The sequence below is a fragment of the Chrysochloris asiatica genome, unplaced genomic scaffold (assembly GCF_000296735.1).
Source record: "Chrysochloris asiatica unplaced genomic scaffold, ChrAsi1.0 scaffold00033, whole genome shotgun sequence".
In the NCBI taxonomy this organism is placed as follows: domain Eukaryota; kingdom Metazoa; phylum Chordata; class Mammalia; order Afrosoricida; family Chrysochloridae; genus Chrysochloris; species Chrysochloris asiatica.
Window position 1 is genome coordinate 25,027,348 of NW_006408551.1, and position 23,891 is coordinate 25,051,238.

The 23,891-nt window shown below is 38.8% G+C and overlaps 1 protein-coding gene and 1 pseudogene across 1 annotated transcript in view; both read left to right on the top strand.

Moving 5' to 3' along the window:
- The first annotated feature begins 275 nt into the window (after nucleotides 1–275).
- TMEM19 (transmembrane protein 19) overlaps nucleotides 276–23,891 on the top strand; it is a 40,053-nt gene continuing 16,437 nt past the window's right edge. The window contains exons 1-4 of the mRNA XM_006859563.1: nucleotides 276–423; nucleotides 2,258–2,371; nucleotides 18,670–18,807; nucleotides 19,167–19,421. Coding sequence (XP_006859625.1) covers nucleotides 336–423; nucleotides 2,258–2,371; nucleotides 18,670–18,807; nucleotides 19,167–19,421 — 595 coding nt within the window. The 5' untranslated portion in view covers nucleotides 276–335. The remainder of the gene's footprint in view (nucleotides 424–2,257; nucleotides 2,372–18,669; nucleotides 18,808–19,166; nucleotides 19,422–23,891) is intronic.
- On the top strand, nucleotides 12,339–12,570 carry LOC102815302 (annotated as a pseudogene).

Here is a 23,891-nt window from a genome sequence, read left to right on the forward strand (position 1 = left end):
TAGCTGCCCTGTATAACGTTTTTGAGGCTGTACATCTTTGAGGGAGCAGAATGCCTTATCTTTTTCCCAGAGCAACTGGTGGGCTTGAACTACCAACCTTGTAGTTTGCAGTGCTTATCTTACAGAGCCACTGCTCTCATATATATACATATATATGTTTTGTTTTTGTGGATGAAAGATGTTGACATTTGTGTTTACCTCTATACCAGTGTTCTGCTAGCCATTTAAATGACTTTTTTTTTCTCAGATAGGCTGTGTATGTTCTCTCCCAAGTGATCATATCCTTATTTTCCACGACAGATCTTGACGACAGTATATGCAAAGGATATATAAAGATGATAACCAATATAGTAATATTGAGCCTGATCGTTTCTATTTCATTAGTATTTTGGATTATGTCTATGACTGCAAGTACCTATTATGGTAAGTATGAATGTTTTAATTTTTTGCTTTAGTCTAATCAATGAGATTTAAGACAGTATCATAGTGAAATCTAAAACTCATATCTTCTGAAAGGGAGTTATGAACTGTTGTTTTTTTTGTAACTTCCACAGTTTGAATTTGCCATCAGGAAACTAGACCATGCCTTACAGATTTTAAAGACTTTTTAATAACTACTTCAGAATATGCCTTTATATCTTATGCAGTTATTGCATCTGTCATGGTATAAAGTGAAATGTAGCTTTGTAAAGTGATGACTGTGATTTTTTTTGAGTAAGATTGTTAGCAATGTAATTTACCAGTTTGTGTCCTGTAAAAATAAAGATAGAATAAGGTTGACATTTGAAGATTGGAAGATTTTTCTGTCATCTGGTCATTTCAAAAGAACAGGCTCCTTTTAAAACCTGAAATTGCTTGACAGATATAAAGTACTCTGGGCTCAATTCTGTAAGGTTTTGAAGCTGCTTTAGAATAGAAACATGCCTTTACACAGATTTCCTTGGCACCCCTGTAAAATAGAATATTGGTCAGTTCACAAAAAGTGAAAAGGAGGAATAGAAAAGTGAACTCTTGTAAAGGTTGTGTTGTGATGGCCGTTTCAAATTGTAGAACATTTGTAAAGAGACATGTAAATAATCAGAGGGTGTCCTCTGGGATATATAAGCTCTCATTATGATTCCTTCATAATAATTCAAGGAGAAGATTCTTACTAAATAGAATGAATCAGGATTTATAAACGCATTGTCTTCCTTGGGCCAGGCACATAATACAAATGAATGAAGCTGTCTTAAGTCTGCATGTGAAACACACAAGAATAATTTTCATTCCAGAAATAAAATTTCCCCATATTAGTTGAATACCTGGCTCTTGGCCTATCATTTTCCCATTTTTGAAAAATACATATGCATAAGCAATAGTTCAGTAGTTTTCTTTACTGTGAAGAAACCATTTAGCCTGTTTTTGGGCCTTTGCAGGGAGTGGTAGGAACTTGGAATGGGAAAGCCATAGCCTGTCTAAAGGAGATTGCCTCTCTTTACCTTCAGTCAATTCTGCCATGTGGGCGAGTACTTCCCATTTTTTAAAGAGGCCAAGAATTTCGATTTTTTATGAAATCTACACTTTAAATATTGACTCACTGTTTGAAAATACTGTGCTAGCTAAACAAAACATCTGTCAGATTGATGCAACCTTTGGGAAAACTCAATTGCGAATCATTAAATCAGTTGTGCAGCTCATAGAATTTTTTTTAATTTCCTTGAAAGGCAGATAGAGGAAAAATTAGATCTTGTTAAGAAAGGAATCTGTGCAGTGTAGTTTTTTAAATTTAATGTTTGCCTTTAAAAACAATGGAACTAGAATTCATTTCAAATCCCTATACATGTATGAAGTAACCACTTTATGTTGTTGTTGTTAAGTGCCGTCAAGTCGGTTCTGACCCATAGCGACCCTGTACAGGGTTTCCAAGGGTGTAAATCCTTACAGGAGTAGAAAGCCTCATCTTTTCCCACGGAGCGGCTGGTAGTTTCGAACCGCTGACCTTAAGGTTCGCAGCCCGATTCGTAACCACTGCGTTACCAGAGGTAGCTATAATTGGTTTCCAAAACTTGGGCAGACCCCATATGAACATTCCCTAGTAAAATGGGCCCTTTGAAAATGTATAGGTCTCAATGTAAACATTTTACTTGGGTGACTTTTTCTGAGTTTTTAAGTATGTTATGACAGGATTTTGATCCAGAGTGCAGTTATCAAAGCTTAATTCTAATTCTAACCTGTGTAAGCTTCATATAATTTGTACTATTCCTTTAAAATTTTTCAGGTAACTTGCGGCCTATTTCTCCTTGGCGTTGGCTATTTTCTGTTGTTGTTCCTGTTTTGATTGTCTCTAATGGTTTTAAAAAGAAAAGTTTAGATCACAGTGGAGCTTTAGGAGGTATGTTTTTATTTTGAATGTTTAAACTAGCCCTATGATAAAATGTCTACTTACTTAGGTTTGCAAAATTCTAAGTACTTTATAGAAAACTATAAACAATAATGTTCCGTATGAAACAACGTTAGGCATTACTGTTTTGTAACAATTATAGAAATGATCATGCATTTTAGTGCATACGTACACATTTAACTTGGTAATTGACTTTTTCCCCCCAACTTTTTATTGTGAATTGAGTGAAGGCTTACAGAGCAGATCGTTTTACATTCAACAGATTATATATTTTGCTTCATTACATGCTTGCAATCTCCTCCATATACCAACAGTTGTTTACCTCTACTCACTTTATCTATGTAATTGACTTTTGAGGATCTTGCCCATATTTGCTCCTTTAGTTGGATTAATTGTTCTCTAGTTAACAAACGTATTGGAGCATAATAAGTGTAAAGTAGGGGAGCAGATGGAAAAAATTGCTTTTGTACATTGCTATTAGTAACTTCAGGCTGGACACTTACTAATCGCATAAAGAATAAAGATATTCTTTTAGCAAATTTTTTTTTTTTTTTAAACAAATACTTATTGCGCTTTTACATGTACCACTGTTCTAGGAACTGGAAGTATAGTTGTTTACAAACAGAACAAGGCTTCAGTTCACATATTGTTGTTATTATAGATAACAAACTATAAAACACTTTTCAGGTAGTGATGGGGTTTATGAGAAAAATTAAAGAAAATGTGTGGTTAAGGGTGAGGGACATTCTTTCATATAGGATCAGGGACAGGGAAAAATCTTCACTCTGTGGACTCCTAGTATGGCACTGTAGGATCAGCATAGGTGCAAACCATAAGGTCAGTCGTTCAAACCCACCAAGCTGCTTCTCGGAAACCCTGTACAGGGTCACTATGAATTGGAGCTGAATTGACAACACTTAACAATAACAACAAGGTGGTTTGCTGTTGTTAAGTGCCATCAAGTTGGTTCCAAGTCTTAGTAACTGAGGAGCAGCTTGAAATGCTGACCTTGTGGTTAGCAGTCTAGTGCTTATCCTGTAGCACCACACCAGGATTCCCTAAGGAGATTTTATATATATGTATACGTTTGATGTCGTCAAGTCAGTTCCAACTCAAAGTGACATTATGCACAACATAACAAAACACTGCCCAGTCTATGCCAACCTCACAATCATTGCTACACTTGGGCTCATTGCTGCTTCCACTGTACCAGTCTATCTCATTGGGGGTCTTCCTCTTTTTCAATAACCCTTCTCCACTTTGCCAAGCATAAAGTCCTTCTCCAGCAATAGGGTAATATGTCTAAAGTATGACAGATAAAGTCTCACCATTCTGGCTCCCAAGAAACATTCGGGCTATATTTCTTCCATCACAGATTTGATTGTTCTTCTAGCACTCTATGATACTTTTAGTATTCTTCTTCAATACCATAAATGCATCGATTCTTCTATACCCTTCCTTATTCATTATTCAACTGTCACATGCATGTGAGGCTACTGGAAATATCACAGTTTGCGTCAGGCTTATCTTTGTCCTCAAGCTTACATCTTTGCTCTTGAACACTTTATTGTAGTTATTAAGTGCCATTGAGTTGGTTCTGACTCAAAGTGACCCTGTATGGGTTTTCCAAGGAGTGGCTGAGGGTTTTGAACTGCCAGCCTTACAGTTCAAACTAACTTTGAAGTCCAGTGTTTATCCTACAGCATCACACCAGGACTCTTGGCATATATAACCTTGTTAATTGAGCCTAAGAATAAGGCCCATTTGATTGGCAATACAATAAAAACCTGTGAGAAATTGAATTTGACAGGACTACTGGAAAAAGGGACTGCCTTTTTTCCTGGACTGTACCATTACATGCTTGGCAGGTTTGTATACAAGAGGCATGAGATCCACATATTGTGTTGCATTTGTTGTGTTCCATTTTTAGATCAGGATTTATAATCTTAAGGGATCACAGATGTATATGCAGTCAGATGTTGAATGGGCATTATGTGATGCATGACTGTACTGATGTTGTTAATTGCCACTGAGTCCATTCTTACTCCTAGTCCCTGTATAGAGTTTCCAAGGGGCGGCTGGTGGTTTTAAACTGCCAAACTTTGTGGTTAGCAGTCCAGTGCTGATCCTACAGGACTCCATGGAAAAATATTTTCATTATCTTCTGATTCCACATTTTCACAAACTCTTTAAAGTGCCACCTTCCCCCATTTTAATTTTAAAGTAGCTCTCAGAAGGCACTTTTTTTTTTTTAAGTTTTTAATTGTGAATTATATGATAATTTACATGGGAGAACATTATCTTTATATTCATCCTATCGTATTTCATTTCATTGCAATGATTACAGTCACCTGCATGCATCATCAAACAACCAAAGGGTACACCCTGCACACCCGCCCCCCGGCCGCCAGCACTCAGTCCCTCTCCCTCCCTGAGTCTAGAGTCCCCAGCCACTCCATCTCTCCATGTCATCGTCTCTGCCTCCATCCCTGGCATCACTGCTTCTCTGGATAGGGTCCCGTACTTTGCTTTTCTCCGTTGATAGTTCCAGGGACCTCCACTCCTGGATTGCAAATTAACCACTCCCCTCCTTTTGTTACAAAACATCTACCTTTACCTTTCCAACACTCACAAATCAGTCCTGATAGCAACCATTTCCTATTGAACCTCCATCACCTTTTATCAGCCCCATCCAGACAGGTTAGAAACCACTCAGTGGAGATTCTACCTTTCCCCATACCTTCTGGAACTAGTTTCCCTATTGAAAGCTTGTAAGCCAGTCTTGCCTTTGTAGCCCCTCCCATTTTGGGTAGCCAATGTCTAAGTTACCCATCTCTCAGAAGGCACTTTTTATTTTAAAATTGTGGATGACCCTTCACTGGAAGCAGTTGGAACCACTGACATGCTCACTAAAATGACTTCTGTGATTCAGCTTGGTAACCCTTAAAATTTAAATTCATTTAAAATTTAAGCTCATCCTGAAAACTAAGCTCAGAAGTGACCACCTCTAGACCTTGGAAGAAACCCGTGGTGATCTGCTTCTCTGTGGAGTGCAGTTCTACTCTGCACATATAGGGTCGCCATGGATCAGAATCAAACCAGAGTAGAATTGCTCCCTGAGGTTTCTGAGACTAATCTTTGCTTCATCTTTATCCTAGTAGAGCAGCTGCTGGTTTCAAACTGCTAACCCTTCAGTTAGCAGCCTCACCCTTAACCCACTACACCACTAGTGCTTCTTCCAATTCTTATGGGTAGGAATAAATCATTTCTTCTGGCATATGTTCCCATAGTTCTTAGGAATTATGCAGTCATATAATTTCTTGTGTTAATAGTCTACACAGCTCCTCATCTATATCTTAAGCTTCTTGAAGGCAGATAGTATTTTGTTTCATGTCTCCATTCCACACAGTACCTAAAACAACACTGTGGGTAGTAGGTTCAGTGAAGAAATTAGTCAGATGACTGAGCTCAAGAGGCAGGCCTGCAGAATGTGTCCTTTGATCATTTAAATTATTATATATTCCTGAGTGTTTTTGTGTACACCACCACCACCACCCAAAAAACCAGAGGGAATGGAAGCAAATAATGTTGAATGATGATGCACAGAGGAGTTTGTAATCATTACAGTGAAACAATGGTGTAAAGCCAATGTTCCGCCATGTAAAATATCACTCAGTTCACAATAAAAACTTTTTTAAAAAGAGACAGTATTGCATATTAATTATTTCATAAAGAAGAGAAAATGTACAGTGAATTCCCAGTACCCATCACCTAACTTAAACAAGTATCAATCTTATCAATTTTGTTTCCTCTATTCCTATCCATTCTTTCCTCTTTCCCAGCCCCCACACTGTTTTTTTACAATTGGAAAATGAAAGCCTGAAAGAAAAGACTTGGATTCCTTAAGACTAAAAGACTAAGGCTATCAATGACAAAAAATTGTTGTATTGCTTTATGATGTCTTTTTATAGTGGCATGGTGTGGCGCTGTGGTTAATGCACAGAATAGCAAAGTCGCTTTGAGCTGTAAGGTTGGTGGTTCAAGCTCACCAGTTTGTCCTTGGAAACCCTGTACTGGGTCTCTATGAGTCGGAACTGACTCGATGACACTTCACAACACAACAGTAAAGAACAATGAACTTCTGGTATGGTGCTATAGGATCAGCACTGGATTGTGAACCATAAGGTTGGCAGTTCAAACCCACCAGCTGCTCCTCAGAAACCCTGTACATAGTTACTGTGAATTGGAACCAACTTGACAGCATTTATCAACAACAACAACAGTGAAGAGCACTAGGAAACCACGGTGGCTAACATCAGGCCCTGAGCAGCCTGCCTGCTGAAGGAGTCTGTCCCTGCTTCACCTCCCTTAGTATTAAGACACATGGTACCTGGGTAGGATATATGCCCGCATGTGCTAAACCCTTAACCTACCTACCTGCAAGCTTTTCAGACTTTGCTGCATGAAGTTTCCCTAGGGGCGAAATATTCTTTTTTCTCTGTTTGGTTTTAAGTCTGCTGCTGCTATATTATTGTTGTTAAGTGCCATGGAGTGGATTCCAACCCATAGTGACCCTGTAATCCCGTTGACCTTGCAATTCAAATGGCTTTGCAATCTGCAGCATTAACCCACAGTGTCACACCAAGACTCCTATAGGAAGGCTATTTTTATTTTAATCTCCTTGTCCTCTTCTGAATAACTGAGTGCCCACTATGTGCAAGACCTGGGATAAAAAAGCAAGAAGAGGCATTCATTAAATGCCTAGTCTCTGACTTAAGTACGTCCTCTTACAAAGTGTCATGTGTTCTGGTACCATTAAGTTCTCGATAGTTCAGGTATTTAGGAACACTGTATTGGAAAGTTTCATTTAAAGATACACAGCAGCATAGTATAGACTCTGGAGCCACACTACCTATTTTTGAATCTGAGCTCTCCTACTTACTAGTTATGTGACCATGGGCAAGTTACTTCATTTTTGTTGCCTGTGTAATGGGTATATTAATAGTGTCTGCCTTACCTCGTAAGTCATTGTTTTCCTTCTACTGACTGCCTATGAGTGGTAAAGCAGTGTGCAGATAATTTCTTCCAAGGAAGTTTTTTCTATTTATTAAATTTGTTCCCATGAGCATGTGAATGTAGAGAATTTATCATCAGATTCTTAGGGTTGGTATGTTTAAATTTGATTTTACTTGCTAAAAACCATTAGATTTAGTGGTTTAACTTTTTCCCTATTCATTCATTTAACAAACATTTTTCAAGACTCTTTGTGTTCCAGGCACTGTTCTAGACACCAGATTTAACAAAAATGTTAATGAATAAAAGTGGATAAAAATCCCTCTGTCAACAAGATTACAGTTATAGGCAGGAGAGACAGATGATAAAGAAAAAGCACTGGACTGCTAACCACAATGTCAGGTATTCAAACCCACCAGCCGCTCTATGGGGAGAAAATGAGGTTTTCTGCTCAAGCAAAGATTTATAGCTTCAGAAACCCAGTACAGGGTCACTATGAGTCAGACCTGACTCCATGGCACTTAACAAAAACAGTCCGCAGAAGGAGTTACTGTGTGATAAAAGACCATAGCAAGATGGAGTGTTGCCAGGAAAGGCCAGCTAGTGTGCCTCTGTGTAGTCCCACAAGAATAGTCTAAAACCTGTTGCCCATGATTCAGGTTTGGTGTTCAGTCCTTTTGAATAGAAACCTCTCTCTGTAGGTACCTAGAGTTGACTAGAGCTGAAAAAATCGGATAAAGCTGCTTACTGTCATAAGAGACTGATTTATGAGCCAGAATGCCTCTTTGTTAATCTGATAAAATATAGAACTACCCAGCAGACTGGAATAAAAACATCACTGTTCAGGCATGTCCTATTCTTGTAGTCATGCTACTTGAGAAGTCAGATTATAATTAGAAGTTTGCTTTGATGAAACAGTCAATAAATGAAAGTTCACAGGTCAAAAGTCCCTTGGAGCTGTGCTGAACAATTCTGCCAACCTTTTGATTCTTTCAGGCTTCATTTCCTGTATTTTAAGTCAAGTCATCTACTTTGGATTCCCACAGTTTTTCTCTAGGCAGATTTTATATGAAACTAAATTGGGTTTAACTGAGAAGAAAGTGCCTTTCAGGTCACCTTGGTTGGCATTTAGTGTATAGCTCTACTCCCAAATTAGAGACATTTGTAGACAGTGTTAGTTTTGTACTTCTAAATGGCTAATTGCATGTGGGAGGTATAGAATTTACTATTTGGGGGCTCAGAAAGCATCCATATCTTTAAGTTTTCAAGTTCTTTGGAAGCGGGTTTTTTTTTTATGATGCCTATGGATCCCTTATTGTTGTTGTTATTAAGTACCATGGAGCCCATTCCTATTCATAGTGACCCTGCATAGGGTTTCCAAGAAGCAGCTGGTGAGTTTGAACTGCTGACCTTGCAATTCTAACAACCTTGCAGTCCATTCCTTATCCTACAGTGCCACATCAGGACTCTGAATCCCTTATTAGTGGTACTGAAAAATTAACAGTGGGAGGGAAGGGGGCATGACATGAACAAGGGACAAGTTACTAGTACAGAAGACTTCACATATAGCTAGGAGTTACCAAGAAGAAACCATTCATGTGCCATCAATTTATTCCCTCATTTTGAACCTGTCATCAGCACTAACCTTGATCATGTGATATTTCAAGATAATTTACCTAAATATGTGGAGCATTTTGATGTAGGTTATTCCTTCAGGGCCATCCTACTTTGGGTTTATTTAAAAGTAGTGGGACAAAATGTTTAGTGACTATCATGAGTTCATGCCAATAATAGATTCTTTAAAAATAGGGGAGAAGGAAGTGCTACATCTGTGTGTGGGCTGTGTACACACACACACACACATATATACATACACGTCTACAGCTGCTCTTCAGAAACCCTATGCAGAGTCACTATGGGTCAGAACTGATTCTACAACACTTAACAACAACATATGATAGAGGGGGGCATAGTGGCTCGATATGATAAGCACTGGACTTCAAACCTTACAGTCCCTAGTTCAAGCCCACCAGCTACTTCAAAAGGGAAAGATAAGGCTTTCTGCTCCCATGAGGTATATCCTCAGAACCCCTATACAGGGTTGCTATGAGTCACAACCAATTCAACAACATTTAATGATGACGACAATAGTATATAACAGAATTGAGAATCCAGAAATTAACCCTTCCACATACAGCCAACTGATCTTTGACAAAGAGCCAAAGTATATTGAGTGGGGAAGACATAGTCTCTTCAACAGATGGTACTGGCAGAACTGGAAAATAATTAGGCAAAAAATTGAAACAAGACCTTTACCTCATGCCATATAAACAGAACAACTCAGCATGGATTAAAGACCTAAATGTGAATCCCAGAATTATAAAGGTTATTAATGAAAATATAGGGCTAAATTTAAGGGCTCTAATCTGAAATCTTTCAAGAAAGTGATGTGGCACAGGAGGCACTCACTCATCTCTGCCAAAAAATTTGGAAGACAACTATCTGGCTGACTGATTGGAAGAGATCCATATTTGTGCCCATTTCAAAGAGAGGTGACCCAACGGAATGTGGAAATCATTAGATAATCTCTTTGATATCTCAAGTGAATAAAGTTTTGCTGAAGGTAATACAGAAACGGCTACAATCATATATTGACAGAGAACTTCCAGAGGTGCAAGCTGGATTCAGAAGAGGCTGTGGAACGAGAGATATCTTTGGTGATGTCCGATGGATCTTGGCTGAAAGCAGGGAATATCAGAAAGATGTTTACCTGTGCTTATTGACTACGCAAAGGCTTTTGATTGTGTGGATCATGTCAAACTATGGATAACATTGAGAAGTATGAGTATTCCGGAACACTTAATTGTACTTCTGAGGAATCTGTACCTGGACCAAGAAGCAGTTGTTCAAACAGAACATGGGAACACTGAATGTCTTAAAATTAAGAAAGGTGTGCAACAAGGTTGTATTCTTTCACCATACTTATTCAACTTGGATGCTGGGCAAATAATCTGAGAAGCTGGGTTCTATGAAGAAAAACGTGGCATCGGGATTGGAGGAAGACTCATTAACAACCTGCGATATGCAGATGATACAACCTTGATCGCTGAAAGTGAAGAGGACTTAAAACATTTACTGATGAAGATCAAAGAGCACAGCCTTCAGGATAGATTACATCTCAATGTAAAGAAAACAAAAATCCTCACCACTGGCCCAATAAACAACATTCTTATAAATGTAGAAAAGATTGAAGTTGTCAAGGACTTCATTCTTCTTGAATCAACTATCAACACTCCTGGAAGCAGCAATCAAGAGATCAGACAACGTATTCCATTAGGCAAATCTGCTGCACAGGAACTTTTTAAAGTGTTGAAGAGCAAAGATGTCAGCTTGAGAACTAAGGTTCGCCTGACTCAAGCCATGGTATTTTCAATAACCTCATATGCATGCGAAAGCTGGGCAGTGAATAAGGAAGACTGTAGAGGAATTGATGCCTTTGAGTTATGGTGTTGGAGGGGAATACTAAAAGTGCATGGGCTGCCAAAAGAACTAATAGATTCGTTTTGGAAGAAGTGCAGCCACAGTGCTCCTTAGAGGCCAAGATGGCTAAACTTCATCTCTTACACTTTGAACATATTGTCAGGAGGGACCAGTCACTGGAGAAGGACATCACGTTTGGTAAGATGGAGGATCAGAGAAAAAGAAGGAAGACCCCCAACAAGATTGATTGGCCAGATGGCAATATTGATGAACTCAAGTGTTGAAACAATAATGAGGTTGGCCCAGAATCGGGCATAGTTTCGTTCTGCTATGCATAAGGTTGCTATGAGTCGGTTCCGACTCGATGGCACCTAACAACAACAACAATCCTGGGCACACATGGACTGCAAAACATTATGAAAATTATACAAACAAAAGAAGACAAGTAACCCAATTAAAACATGGGCACAGTACATGAACAGACACTTCACCAAGGAAGACATTCAGGCAGCCAACAATCATTAGCCACTAAAGAGATGCAAATCAAAACAACAATGAGATACCATTTCACACCAGCAATAACAGCAAAGTTTAAAAATGCAGAGGACAATAAATGCTGGCAAGAATGTGGAGAGACTGGGAGCCTCCTACTTGGCTGGTGGGATTCCAAAATGGTCCAGCCACTCTGGAAAACAGTATGGCATTTCCTCAAAAAGTTGGAAATAGAAATACATATGATCCAGCAATTCCTCTACTTGGTATATATACAGAAGAAATAAAAGCTATAACATAAGCAAATATATGCACACTAATGTTCATAGCAGCACTATTAACAATAACAAAAAGATGGAGACAACCTAAGTGCCCATCAACTGAAGAATGGATGAACAAACTGTGGTGCATACACAAAATGGAATATTATGCTACTTTGAAGAATAACAAGGAAGCTTCAAGCCACCACATAACATGGATGAACCTTGAGGACATTATGCTGAGTGAAATTAGTCAGTGACAAAAGGATAAAGATTATGTAAGACCATTACTGTAAAAGCTTAAGAAAAGATACCCATACTAAAATGAAAAAAAAAAAAAAATAGTATATGATAGAAAATATAAGCACAAATTTTTAAGGCAATGGGGTAAAATGTTATACTCGGTGAATCATAGTAAAATTTTTAAAGTTTGTGGGAAATTTTCATAATCTTTTAATCCCATTTTCCCACAAATTTTTGAAGCCCTCTGGATACCAGTGTTCTTTCTATTTTTATTATTGCAACTTTTCTGTAAGTTTGAAATTATTTCCAAATTTAAAATTTGAATTTTTTTTTTAATGTTAGCGTGGTAAATATATAGAGTCAGAATAAGAGTTAGCTAAATAAATATAACAACCAAAGACCTTAAAACTCAGTCTAGAAAAGATAGGCTTTGTTGCCCAGCTGGAAGTGTCAACTCTTCTTCTACCAGCATGGCGATGTCCACCCAGTACTGCCAGCTACTGAGTGACTAGGGGCCACCGGGGTACACCCAGGAAACTGGGAACACCAGGTGTCCCAGAGCAAATACATGGAGCTGCTGGCCATCATCTAAAAGCTGGGAAAAGAGATCAGACCCACCTACAATGGAAGCAAGAGCACCTTCACGCCAGAGGACTGGTCCGGAAGTGCTTGGCTGAGAGAGAGCAGAATGCTGGATCCTAGCCCTCCTGTTGGCTTTGAGGGTTTTCCACCTTTTTTTTCCCAAATGAAATGTTACAGTACATTGTCCTTTTCTTTGTTTTCCAAGTGGTAACTTTTTTTTTTTTTTTTTTTTTTAACCCCTTCCCTAGTTCACTGGACTGTGAACCTACCATTTATAAGGTTGAGAAAGATTTTGCAGTTGATTAGTTAGGATTTGCATTTTCAATTTCTGAGCACCGCTGAGTTTCTTCCTTTTTTTTCAATTCCATTAAGGTTTGCTTCATGTATCTTGGTGCTTTTTCATTGGGAGCGTATATGTTTATTATAGTTATGTCGTCTTGCTCAATTGACCCTTTGAGCATGAGATAGTGTCCTTCTTTGTCTCTTAATCTAGTTTTTATCTTAAAGTCTACTTTGTCGGAGATTAGTATAGCCACTCCTACTTGTTTATGCCTGCTGTTGGCTTAGTATATTTTTTTCCATCCTTTGACTCTTAGTCTGTTTTTGTCTTTCTGTGTAAGGTGTGTCTCTTGTAGGCAGCATATTGATGAATCTTGTTTTCTTATCCATTCTGCCACTCTTTGTCTCTTCACTGGTACATTCAATCCATTGACACTCAATGTAATTATTGATAAGTGTGAATTGATTGCTGTCATTATGCTACTTTTTTGGCGGTGTTGTTTGTTCTTTGCTTCTGCTTTCCTTCTTGAATTGGGTTTGTGTTTTTTGAGTTGATTCTGGTCAGTTTCTTCCTAGTTTCTCTGTTCGCTTGTTCTGTTTGGGGGTTTGTTTTTATGATATGTTGTGGAGTGTTGACTTTCTTTGGAGTTACCTTGTAGTCTTCTAACTTTTCTCTGCATTTAGGATATTCCATTGCATCCTATAATTTACCTGGCTTCCCCACCACCTGGGTTTCTGTTGCTGCATTTGTCCCTTCTTTGACATTGATATGTTTATGTCCTTCGCTTGAACTCTGGGCTCCCTTGTGTTTGTTGATGTAGTCTTGTTCTGTTCTGGATTCTACTTTCTGTTGGCTGTGTTCCAGGTGGTGTTGCCATTCCTGTCAATCTCTGTTTGTTGTCTGTTCTTCTTGGTTCTCCGTCCCCAGAACTCCCTTTAGGACATTTTGATAAAATCCCTCAGATTCTGTTTATCCTAGAATGTTTTGATCACACCATCATATTTGATTGATACTTTTGCTAGATAGACGATTCTTGGTTGACAGTTTGTTTTTTTTGTTTTTTTGCAGGGTTTTGTATATGTCTCCCCATTGCCTTCTTGCCTGCTTGGTTTGTTCTGAGTAGTCAGCACTTAATCTAATTTGCTTGCCTTTGTAAGTTATACTTCCCTTGTCTTTGATTTTGGAAAGTCTGATTATTATATATTTTGGAGACTTTCTTTTGGGGTCTATCCTTCTTGGGGTGTACGTAGGGCTTCTTGGATGTTTATCTTCTCGTCTTTCAAGATATTAGGGAAGTTTTCTTCCAGAAGCTCTTCAACTATCTCCTCTGTGGATTTCTTTGATTCTTCTTGTTCCGGAATGCCAGTAATTCTTACATTATTCCTCTTCGTGTTATCCAACATGCATCTTAGACTCTCTTCGGATTGTTTTATCCTTTTAGCTGCTTGCTCTTCTATCTTGGTAGTATTGAGAGATTTGTCTTCCAGTTCGCTAGTTATGGCTTCCATCTCTTCTAGTCTGCTCCGTTCCCCTTTCAGCCTATTGTCTATTTCTGATATCTTGTTATTGATCACCTGGACATCTTTTTGCAGGTTTTGAATTGTTTCCAGTGCTGTGTCAATCCTATTAGATTGTTCCTGCAGCACTTTCCTTACTTCTTCCTTATTTTCCTTGACCCCTTTTCAGAGTATTTGAATTTGTTTCTATATCAGTCTTCTGAATTCCCTCTCAGGCATATCTAGAACCCGCTCCTCCTCCTCTATGAAGCTTTTGTCTGTCTCCAGCTCATTTGCATCTGTTGCTCTCTTCTGCTTTTGGACGTGTTTCAATGATGTTAATTGTTTCTTATTGGTCATGATTATACTTATTTTATTATAATTATTAGTAATATGATCAGGAGATAGGCAGCGAGCGGGTTGGGCCTCAGGTGTGCCTGGGCCTCAGGCAGGCGGATTGGCTGGGCCTCGGGTTGTCGGTTTGGGCCTCAGGGCCTGGGTGTCAGCGGCCAGGCTTCAGGCGGGTTGGGCCTTGGTGACAAGGTTGCAGGTGGGCGATTTGGGCCTCGGTTGGGCCTTGCGGTGGGTGGGTGGGCCTTGGTTGGACCTGGGCCTCTAAGGGCGGGTTGTGGGCAGGTTGGGCCTCGGGGCGTGTCTAGGCCTTGGGAGGGCCTTGGCCTCGGTGGGTGGGCCTGTGCCAGGAGCTGGCCTGGGCATCGGTGGGTAGGCTTGGGCCTTGGGCGGGCCTGAGCCTCGGAGGCTGGGCAGAGGGCTAGCCTAGGCCAAGGCAGTGGAGGACGGGGGGGAGGGGTAGTGGCTGTGGGCAGGTGGCGTCTGAGTCTGATGACGTCAAATATGCCTCTCTCTGTCTCTCTGTACCGTGGGTTCCCTGAATTGCCTGATATCTGCGCTGATATCCCTTACTATAGCAAGGAGACCCCTTTGCGAAGGGCTATGTCGGCTCCTGCGGCTTTGTTCGGCTCTGTTCATTTATGCTTCCTCTCCTCTGGAAGCGCCTCTTTCTGAACAGGCTTGCTCCAGCCCCACACTCTAAGCTCTGCAGGGAGCGGAGGCAGTTGCTGGAGCAGAAGCCAAGTGCAGGCAGGCGAAAGCTCAAAATGCCTGTAATTCCTCAGCAATTTGATCTTTTAAAAAAGCAAGTTCAGAATGTTAAAACATAAGGTCTTATGTTTTGCTCAAAGGCTGTCTGTCTGCTAGACGGAGGTTTCCTTTGTGCGATACCACCCTTTTTTCCCCGGGAGCCTGTCCTACCTGTGCTGCCTGGTCAGGGAAGCGCTGGAAGTCCCCCAGTTCTTCATTTTTTTAAAGCATTAATTTAAAAACTGCTCAGAAAGTTCCCAGTCAACAACAAACTATAGTTTGCTTCCAGGAACTCAATGTCTCACCTTACTCTTCTGTTTTGAATATGTTCATGTTACCCAAATTGCTCTTTGTCCCTGTTCAGAAGCTAATACAACTTTCAGGGTCTGTTTTTTTCTTTTCATAACCACTGACCACAGGCCTGCTCTGCTCACAGCTCGCTGGCTCCCAGTTTGCCTTCCAGTACAGATTCTGCTTAGCAGAACTTTTTTGCTTAAACATTTGAATGACTTCTAGTGCTTTGAAATAAACTTTTTAAAAAATGAACAAGTTATAAATACAGAAGTAACAGCAATTGACCAAAACCTAACAAGGATCCCTCAAATTTTTCATATTCAGACAATATATAGATTTTAGTTCTATCTTCCTGTAAGTTGATCGAAACAATTGTGGGGGAAATGACTCTCAAACTGTTTGCATCTTTGTATGTGTTTATTACTTGAGGTAGTAAAGTTTATTTTCATTAACAAACAAAAAAAAAACTCAGTCTAAAATAAATTTATACTTGGTAAATAAACCAATTAATTAGAATTGATTAGTCAAGCTACCTTTGCCACTGGATCATGTTGAAGATAAAATGCCAAATTCATTCCATAACTGTCATTCATTATTACCTCTATCTGTTCGTACATTTTTTCTTGAAACTGAGTAACTTTCTTCAAACTGGATATCATAAACTGATTAGGGCTAAAGGTGTTCTTGGCAGCAGTAACACCTAGATCTGTCTTCTTGGGATGACCTTAATTGAATTCTGCATATTCAGAGCAGTATTAGAATTGACTCTCTTAATTATGTGGTGCACATAGTTTAGAAGGCCAGAAGTCTGGATTCAGGGTGTCAGCTTGAGGGTAAGGCTTTGTTTCTCTCAGCTCTGTGGGAAGGTCCTTGTTCCTGGCTCCTTAGTGTTTTTCATATGAAATGGTATCTATCTTCCCTCATCTCTGTTCTGCTTACTTAGTTTTATTTCTTTTATATCCCAAAAGAGATTGACTCATCATATACCCCATACTGATTTTGTGTCATTAACATAAAAAAAGACAACCCATTTCCAGATCAGTTTCTAACCAAAGGCATGTTGTTATTGTTAAGTGCTATCAAGTTGGTTCCAACTCATAGTGACCCAGTATAGAGTTTCCAAGAGTGTCTGGTGTGTTTGAACCACCAGCTTTGTAATTAGCAGCCCAGTGCTTATCCTACAATGCCATACCAGGACTCCACCACAGGTATCATTGTTGTTGCTAAGTGCCATTGAGCCAGTTTCAACTCATAACGACCCTGTATAGGGTCTCCAAGGAATGGCTGGTGAGCTTGAACCACCAGCCTTGCAGTTCAAACTGACCTTTCAGTCCAACTCAGTAACCCACAAGACTGCCACAGGCATAGAGGTTAGGATTTGAAATACATATTTGGGGCCCAAACAGTTCAATCCATAAAAGTAGTCAAATACTTATCTCTCTTGTTTTGTGCCATTTTTATAAATGACTGTTTACTCATCATATTTTGACAATAATTTACTTCATTGTATAGGGATAAAAGTATTTTGTTACCTCCTTAATAAATTCTGCTCACAAAAATGTTTTGAAATGTTGTAATAAACGGCCTTTAGGATTATCTGGATCGTTTAAAAATCATTCTAGCACATTTCTGGGTTTAATATTATATAGAGAAAAGAGGCGTTCTGCTCCCATAAAGATTTATTTACAGCCTCGGAAACCCTATGCATGGTCACTATGAGTTGGAACCGACTCCACGGTACTTAACAACAACAACATAGAGAAAAGATTTCTATTTATACCTTCTTAACTCATAGCAGGTTCTCTAAGTCTTGAACTGATTTAGTAGATGATTTAATTGCCTTATTCCACATTGCCATGATATCAAAAAATCTTTTTTTTTTTTTTCCTTTGTTATCATGAAATTTAAACTTCCCTTTTCTCTTGTTTTTGTGGTTGAAAGATCCTTTAGGCCTTTCTTGAATTCGGTCACTCATTGAAAAATGAGGTTATTCCCTTTTTTTCTTCTTTGTTTGCCCAAACAAAATAGAGAGATAAAATCTAAAATGCACTCACAGAACATAGTTCATTTTTAGCTCCACATCAAAAACTATGAAATAATTCAGAAGTATTTTCATGCAAAATAATTTAGCCAAAAACTATCCTTTAACCTTCAAATAGTTTGTGAGGCTCAACAAAAGAACTCTTGAAAGTTCTTGAGAAGAATGAAGAGTTTATCCTTTTAAAAATATCTTTCATGAAGTAAGGGGAAAGAATCCCAGGCTAGGGAAATAATAAAAAAAAATTTTAATGGACAGACTGTATTCTCACCTCCTCAAAGACAACCACAGTTAATTCAGATAAATTTCAAACTAGCAGTCTATCCAAAAATTAAACATATTATCTGTAATGCATAAGATCACTGCATACTATTCTACAACTTGATTAATAAAAACTTGTGTAAAATAATGTTATATCCATTTAGCATTGTTTGAAAACACAAAGGTGATAAAAATACATGTCTTAATGTAATCAAAATGATAGTTTGGCTGGTGGTAGGTATGTGCTGTGGAGTCAATTCCAACTCAGCGACCCTCTATAGGGTTTCTGAGGCTGTAAATCTTTACAGGAGCAGAAAGCTTAATGTTTCACCCACGGAATAGCTGATAGATTTGAACTGTTGACCCAGAGATTAACGAGAGCTCCTTGATATTTAGTTTACTGCTTGGTAAATGTTGGTAACAATGTAACTCACAACCCACTGCCATGGAGTTGATTCAGAAACATAGTGAGCCAGTAGTAGAGCTGCTCCTTAGTGTTTCCAAGACAGTAAATCTTTACAAGGAGCAGATAGATATCCTGCTCTCTCTCTCTGAGGAGTGACAGGTGAGCTTGAACTGTCTAATTTGTTAGCTGCCCAGTGATTAACACACTGCAGCACCAAGGATCCCTAGTAGCAATATAAAGGTATTAGAAATGTATATTTCTAATTATAATGGTGAAAATAACTGGAAAAAAAAATTCCATTAGTTTTTCACAGCATTCATGTATATTTGTATGTTTCTTTCAGGACTGGTGGTTGGATTTATCCTAAGTATTGCAAATTTCAGCTTTTTTACCTCTTTGCTGATGTTTTTCGTTTCTTCTTCGAAACTCACTAAATGGAAGGGAGAAATAAAGAAGCTTATAGATTCAGAATATAAAGAAGGTAAAATGAATTATAGTTGGCATTATTTGAAATAATAAGCTTTGTTTCATTCTAACATGAAAGTGTTGATTAGTGTTTAGACTATTAAAACAGATATATTTTACGTGAGACTTATATTAAGTACATTTAATCACATAACACGTAACAACAGAATTTTAAAAACATTAAGGCCTATCATTAATTATTTTTTATTAATCAAAAACTGTATTTGTGGACAAAGGTGTCAAACTAATTTCAATATATGTTTTTCTATTTTAGTCATTTAAAAAATTTTTAAAGCATAGGTGCATGTGACTACATGGTTTTTCTTCTGACCAGAAAGCATTTCTTATATGTTTTGTCTGTTTGATTATTTCTAGGTGGGCAGAGGAATTGGGTCCAGGTGTTCTGTAATGGTGCTGTACCCACTGAGCTGGCTCTGCTGTACATGATAGAAAATGGCCCTGGAGAAATCCCAATAGACTTTTCCAAGCACTACACTGCTTCTTGGATGTGTCTATCTCTCCTGGCTGCACTCGCTTGTTCTGCTGGAGACACATGGGCCTCAGAAATTGCCCCCGTTCTGAGTAAAAGCTCTCCAAGACTGATAACAACCTGGAAGAAAGTTCCAGTTGGTGAGTCCTTAAAAAAACAAAAATAATAAGCTTCTTGTGTATGTTATTAGGTGTGCTCTAAGAACTTTAGTTGGTCTCCTTTACTGGAAAAGTCTAAATGCTATTAAATTACTGGTAATAAATAATATTTGTAAGAAATGCTAATAATTTCTAGATAATCAGTACAAGAACAGACTTTCCAGACAAGATAGCAGAGTAAGAAGACAGTGAGCAGACCCTCTGCAACAAGGGCATGGGAGTCAAAGTGAAACAGACAATAGATAGGAATCCTGGAAGCTGAGCCTCAGAGAAAAGGATGGAAAGGTAAATTGAGTGCCGACTGGAAGAGGAAACAGAGCAAGAATGGCCAGAGAGGAGTTAGAAAGGTGACCTGGAGCAGCATGGCCATCTTGAGTTTTTGCAGGAGGGCTGCTGGTACAGGCACCTGGTGGTTGGCAATAAATGGAGTGCAGTTCTCCCTCTTACCCTGTACCCTCCTCATGGCACGGGCATGACCAGTCCCCTCCCTCCCTCATCCAGCAACCAACGGCATCCCCTCCTGTGCCTCTGTTCTGCTTTGGAGTCAGGAGCCAAGTGTACCACCAATGTTTGGAGGTGCATGAACACACCCTGAACTTTGCTATAAAACAGCAAACAGAACTGCATACATATTTGAAGTCTCTATCACATGTACCAAGAGGCAGATGGTTGAGTGCCTGAGAACACACAACATGCAGTCAATTAAATGTAAACACACCACCACCATAATGTTTCAGAGTAAACAGAGTTTCAGTTTACACAAAGAAACAAGACAGAGTGTCTCAAACAAGTGACAAAGTCAGAAAATATAATAACCATAAATGGTATCGGAACTATCTCATAAGGAGTTTTAAAGAATACTTCAGTAGATTGAGAGAATGATAGAGAAAACTGTAGATGAAATCTAGGATAACAGACAAAATTTTAGAAGAATTCAGGAAAATACTACAAGAGCAAATTGACAGGAGGCGTGGCTTGATGGCGGCTAGGATGGAGGTGCAGTTAAGTTCGCCATCAGCAATACCACAGAATACCTAGCAAAGCAGATCCATGGCAGAGCTCCAAAACTCAGAACCACATATGTACGAATATTTTAAAAGTTTGAAAGCTTATAGCTAGTGGAACTTGAGAGGGAAGTAAGAAATCGCGTACTTTTGAACCTGCGGGACTTGGCAGCCTGGGCCGACAACTTGGGCAAGACCAAGCAGGAGAGCAGACACACCACGGAGAAATGCCAAGGGAACCTCAGAACAAAGGTGGACAATACACTTTGTCGGTTTTGCTTTGTTCTGATTTTCTTTTCTTTTTTTTTTTTCATATCTGCATTGGGCCCCCACCCACCCCACTGTTTGCTCACCTGCATTCTGGTGACTAGAAGGGGTGCCTGAGCGAGTGGACACCCCCTACCCTCACCACTGGTGTGCTTTTCTGCCACGCATGCGCACAGGTAGTCTCAGCCCAAAAGCTGGCCTGGAACTGATGTTTGTTTTTATTTTAAAATATGAGAAAGGCCCGGACATGGGTGTAGAGAGGGAAACAGAGTTTAAAAACAAAATGGGCCGAAAATGAAATTAAATCCTGAGGTACAGCATAATAAGCAACGGTGGCATTTTGAAATCTCTCAGGCAGCTTTGAAAGCAAGGAGCTGAAGAGAGGACATTAAAGTCATACTCATATTGGTGGTTGTGGTTGTGTGCCGTGGAGTCATTTCGACTCATAGTGACCCCATACAGGGTTTCCAAGGCTGTAAATCTTTATGGGAGCAGAAAGCCTCATCTTTCTCCCGCGGAACAGCTGGTAGTTTCAAACTGCTGACCTTGAGGTCCGCAGCCCAGATTGTAACCACTACGGCTACCAGAGCTCCTTATACTCAGATTAGGCTGCAGATTTTTTTTTTCCTTCTCTCCCTCCTCTCCCTTTTCTGCGATTATAGACTACAGTATTCAGTCTCATTTTGTTTTTTAGTTGTTGTTGTTTTGTTTTGTTTTTCCTTGTTTGTTTGTTTGTTTTTTGCTGGTGTTGTTTTATGCTCCCCCTTCTACCTTTGGGTGACTCTTTCGCTCCCTATATTACCCAAGAAGAGACAGCAACTGCTGCCATATAGTCAAGCTACAATCACACTCTATAAAAGACCAAAACCAAGGCAAGAACCAATACCAACTGCCATATACCAGGGAGGCAGACAACACCTATGAAAGTTACTCTTAGTTAAGCAATAAGAAGAGTGAAAAGGGAAGCCCACATGTGATCACATCTATCTGGAAGTAATCAGAAAGCATAAATAATACCAAAACATGTAATTAAGTATTATGGCCACAAATAAACACTAAACATGTCCAAGAAGCAAAAGCAGATGACCATATCAGCACATGTCCAAAAACAAGATATAATGTCTGAGACAAATGACCTAGAAGTAAACCTGAACTACGTTCTGGAAGGAAGGTAGACCTTGGAAATGCCTGAGAAGGAATTCAGAAAAGTGATTATAAAATGTTTTAAAATGGAATTGAGAAAAATAAGGAAGAATTCAAGAAAGCACTACAGGAAAAATCAAATAAGAGAGATACAGCATTGGAGACCATTCAAAACCTACAGAAGGAGGTCCAAACAATCAATAATAGAACATCAGAGATAGACAGTACTCTAAAAGGGCAAAGGAGTAGAATAGAAGAGATGGAAGGCAGAACCAGTGAGCTGGAAGACAAATCTCTCAATACCACTAAGATACAAGAGCAAACAAAAAAAAGGATTTAAAAAATTTGAAGAAAGTCTAAGATTCATGTTGAATAACTTGAAGAGGAATAACTTAAGAATTATTGGCATTCCAGAAAAAGAAGAATCACACAAGTCCACAGGGGAAATAGTTGTTGAAGAACTGCTGGAAGAAAATTTCTCTAACATCCTGGAAACTGAAAAGATAAACATTCAAGAAGCTCAGCGATCCCCAGGAAGGATAAACCCCTAAAGAAAATCACTGAGACATATCATAATGAATCTCTACAAAATCAAACGTAAAGAGACACTCCTGAAAGCATCTAGGGAAAACAGAAGTGTTACATACAAAGGCAAGTAAGTCAGATTAAGCTCAGCTCTCTCAGCAGAAACCATGCAAGCAAGAAGGAAATGGGGAGACATATATAAAACCCTGAAAGAAAAAACTTGCCAACCAAGAATCCTTTATCCAGCAAAGCTATCAGTCAAATACAATGGTGTAATCAAAACATTCCAGGATAAACAGAAATTAAGGGACTTTGCCAAAGCCAACCCTGCACTACAAAACATCCTAAAGGGTGATAATGTGGACTGAGAAACAACAAGAACAGACATCAACCAGAGAATGACATACATGGTAGCACCTCCCAGAATTAACTTGACAGATGGAAGAGTGGAGAACAGAACAAAACTATAAGAACAAATTCAGAGAATCTGGGAAGCCAATCTATGATCAAAACAATTACAATGTAAAAGAAGGTAAACAGCATAGGAACAGAAATCCACATGGTGATAAGGTCAGGTAGATTACTGGATAAAATAGACTGCAGTAAATGGAGAGAAAAGTTAATGGACTATAAGGCAATCTAAAAGAAAATTAACACTTCACAACATACCAAGAAAATGAAAATCCAAGAAGAACATGGAAACATTAAAACTATGAGGAAACTCACAAGAAAGAACACAAAAGCATGAACTCAACAAAGGAAGACACAGAACAAAGAAAGTAGCAACAACACAAAAAAGTCAAACATAATGGCAGCAATTAATCCCCACCTATCAATAATTAAATTGAATGTAAATGGATTAAATGCACCAGTTAAGAGATGGAGGGTGGCAGAATGGATAAGAAAACAAGGTCTTTCAATATGCTGTCTGCAAGAGATACATCTATCAGAAAGACAAAAACAAAAGTCAAAGGATAGAAAAAAATATACCAAGCTAATTGCAATCAAAAAGGAATAGGAGTGGCAGTACTAATCTCTGATAGAGTAAAGTTTAAGGCAAAACCCAGCACAATAGATAAAGATGGACATTATCTCATGATTAAAGGGACTATTGAATAAGATGACATAACCATAATATCTATGCTCCCAATGAAAGAGCTGCAAAATATATAAAGCAAACTCTAATAGATTTGAAGAAAGGAATAGATGAATCTATAATAATAGTGATTTTAATACACCCCTTTCAAAAATAGATAGAAGAACCAGAAAGAAACTTGACAAAGACACAGAAGAACTAAACAACACAATGAGCCAACTGGACCTCATAGATACGTACAGAGCATTCAACCCAACAACAGCACAGTACACGTTCTTTTCCAGTGCACATGGAACATTTTTCCAGAATAGATCCTGTCTTAGGTGACAAAACAAATCTCTGTAAATTTACAAATATCAAAATACTACAATGCATCTTCTCAGACCACAGTGCAATCAAATTAGAAATCAACAATAG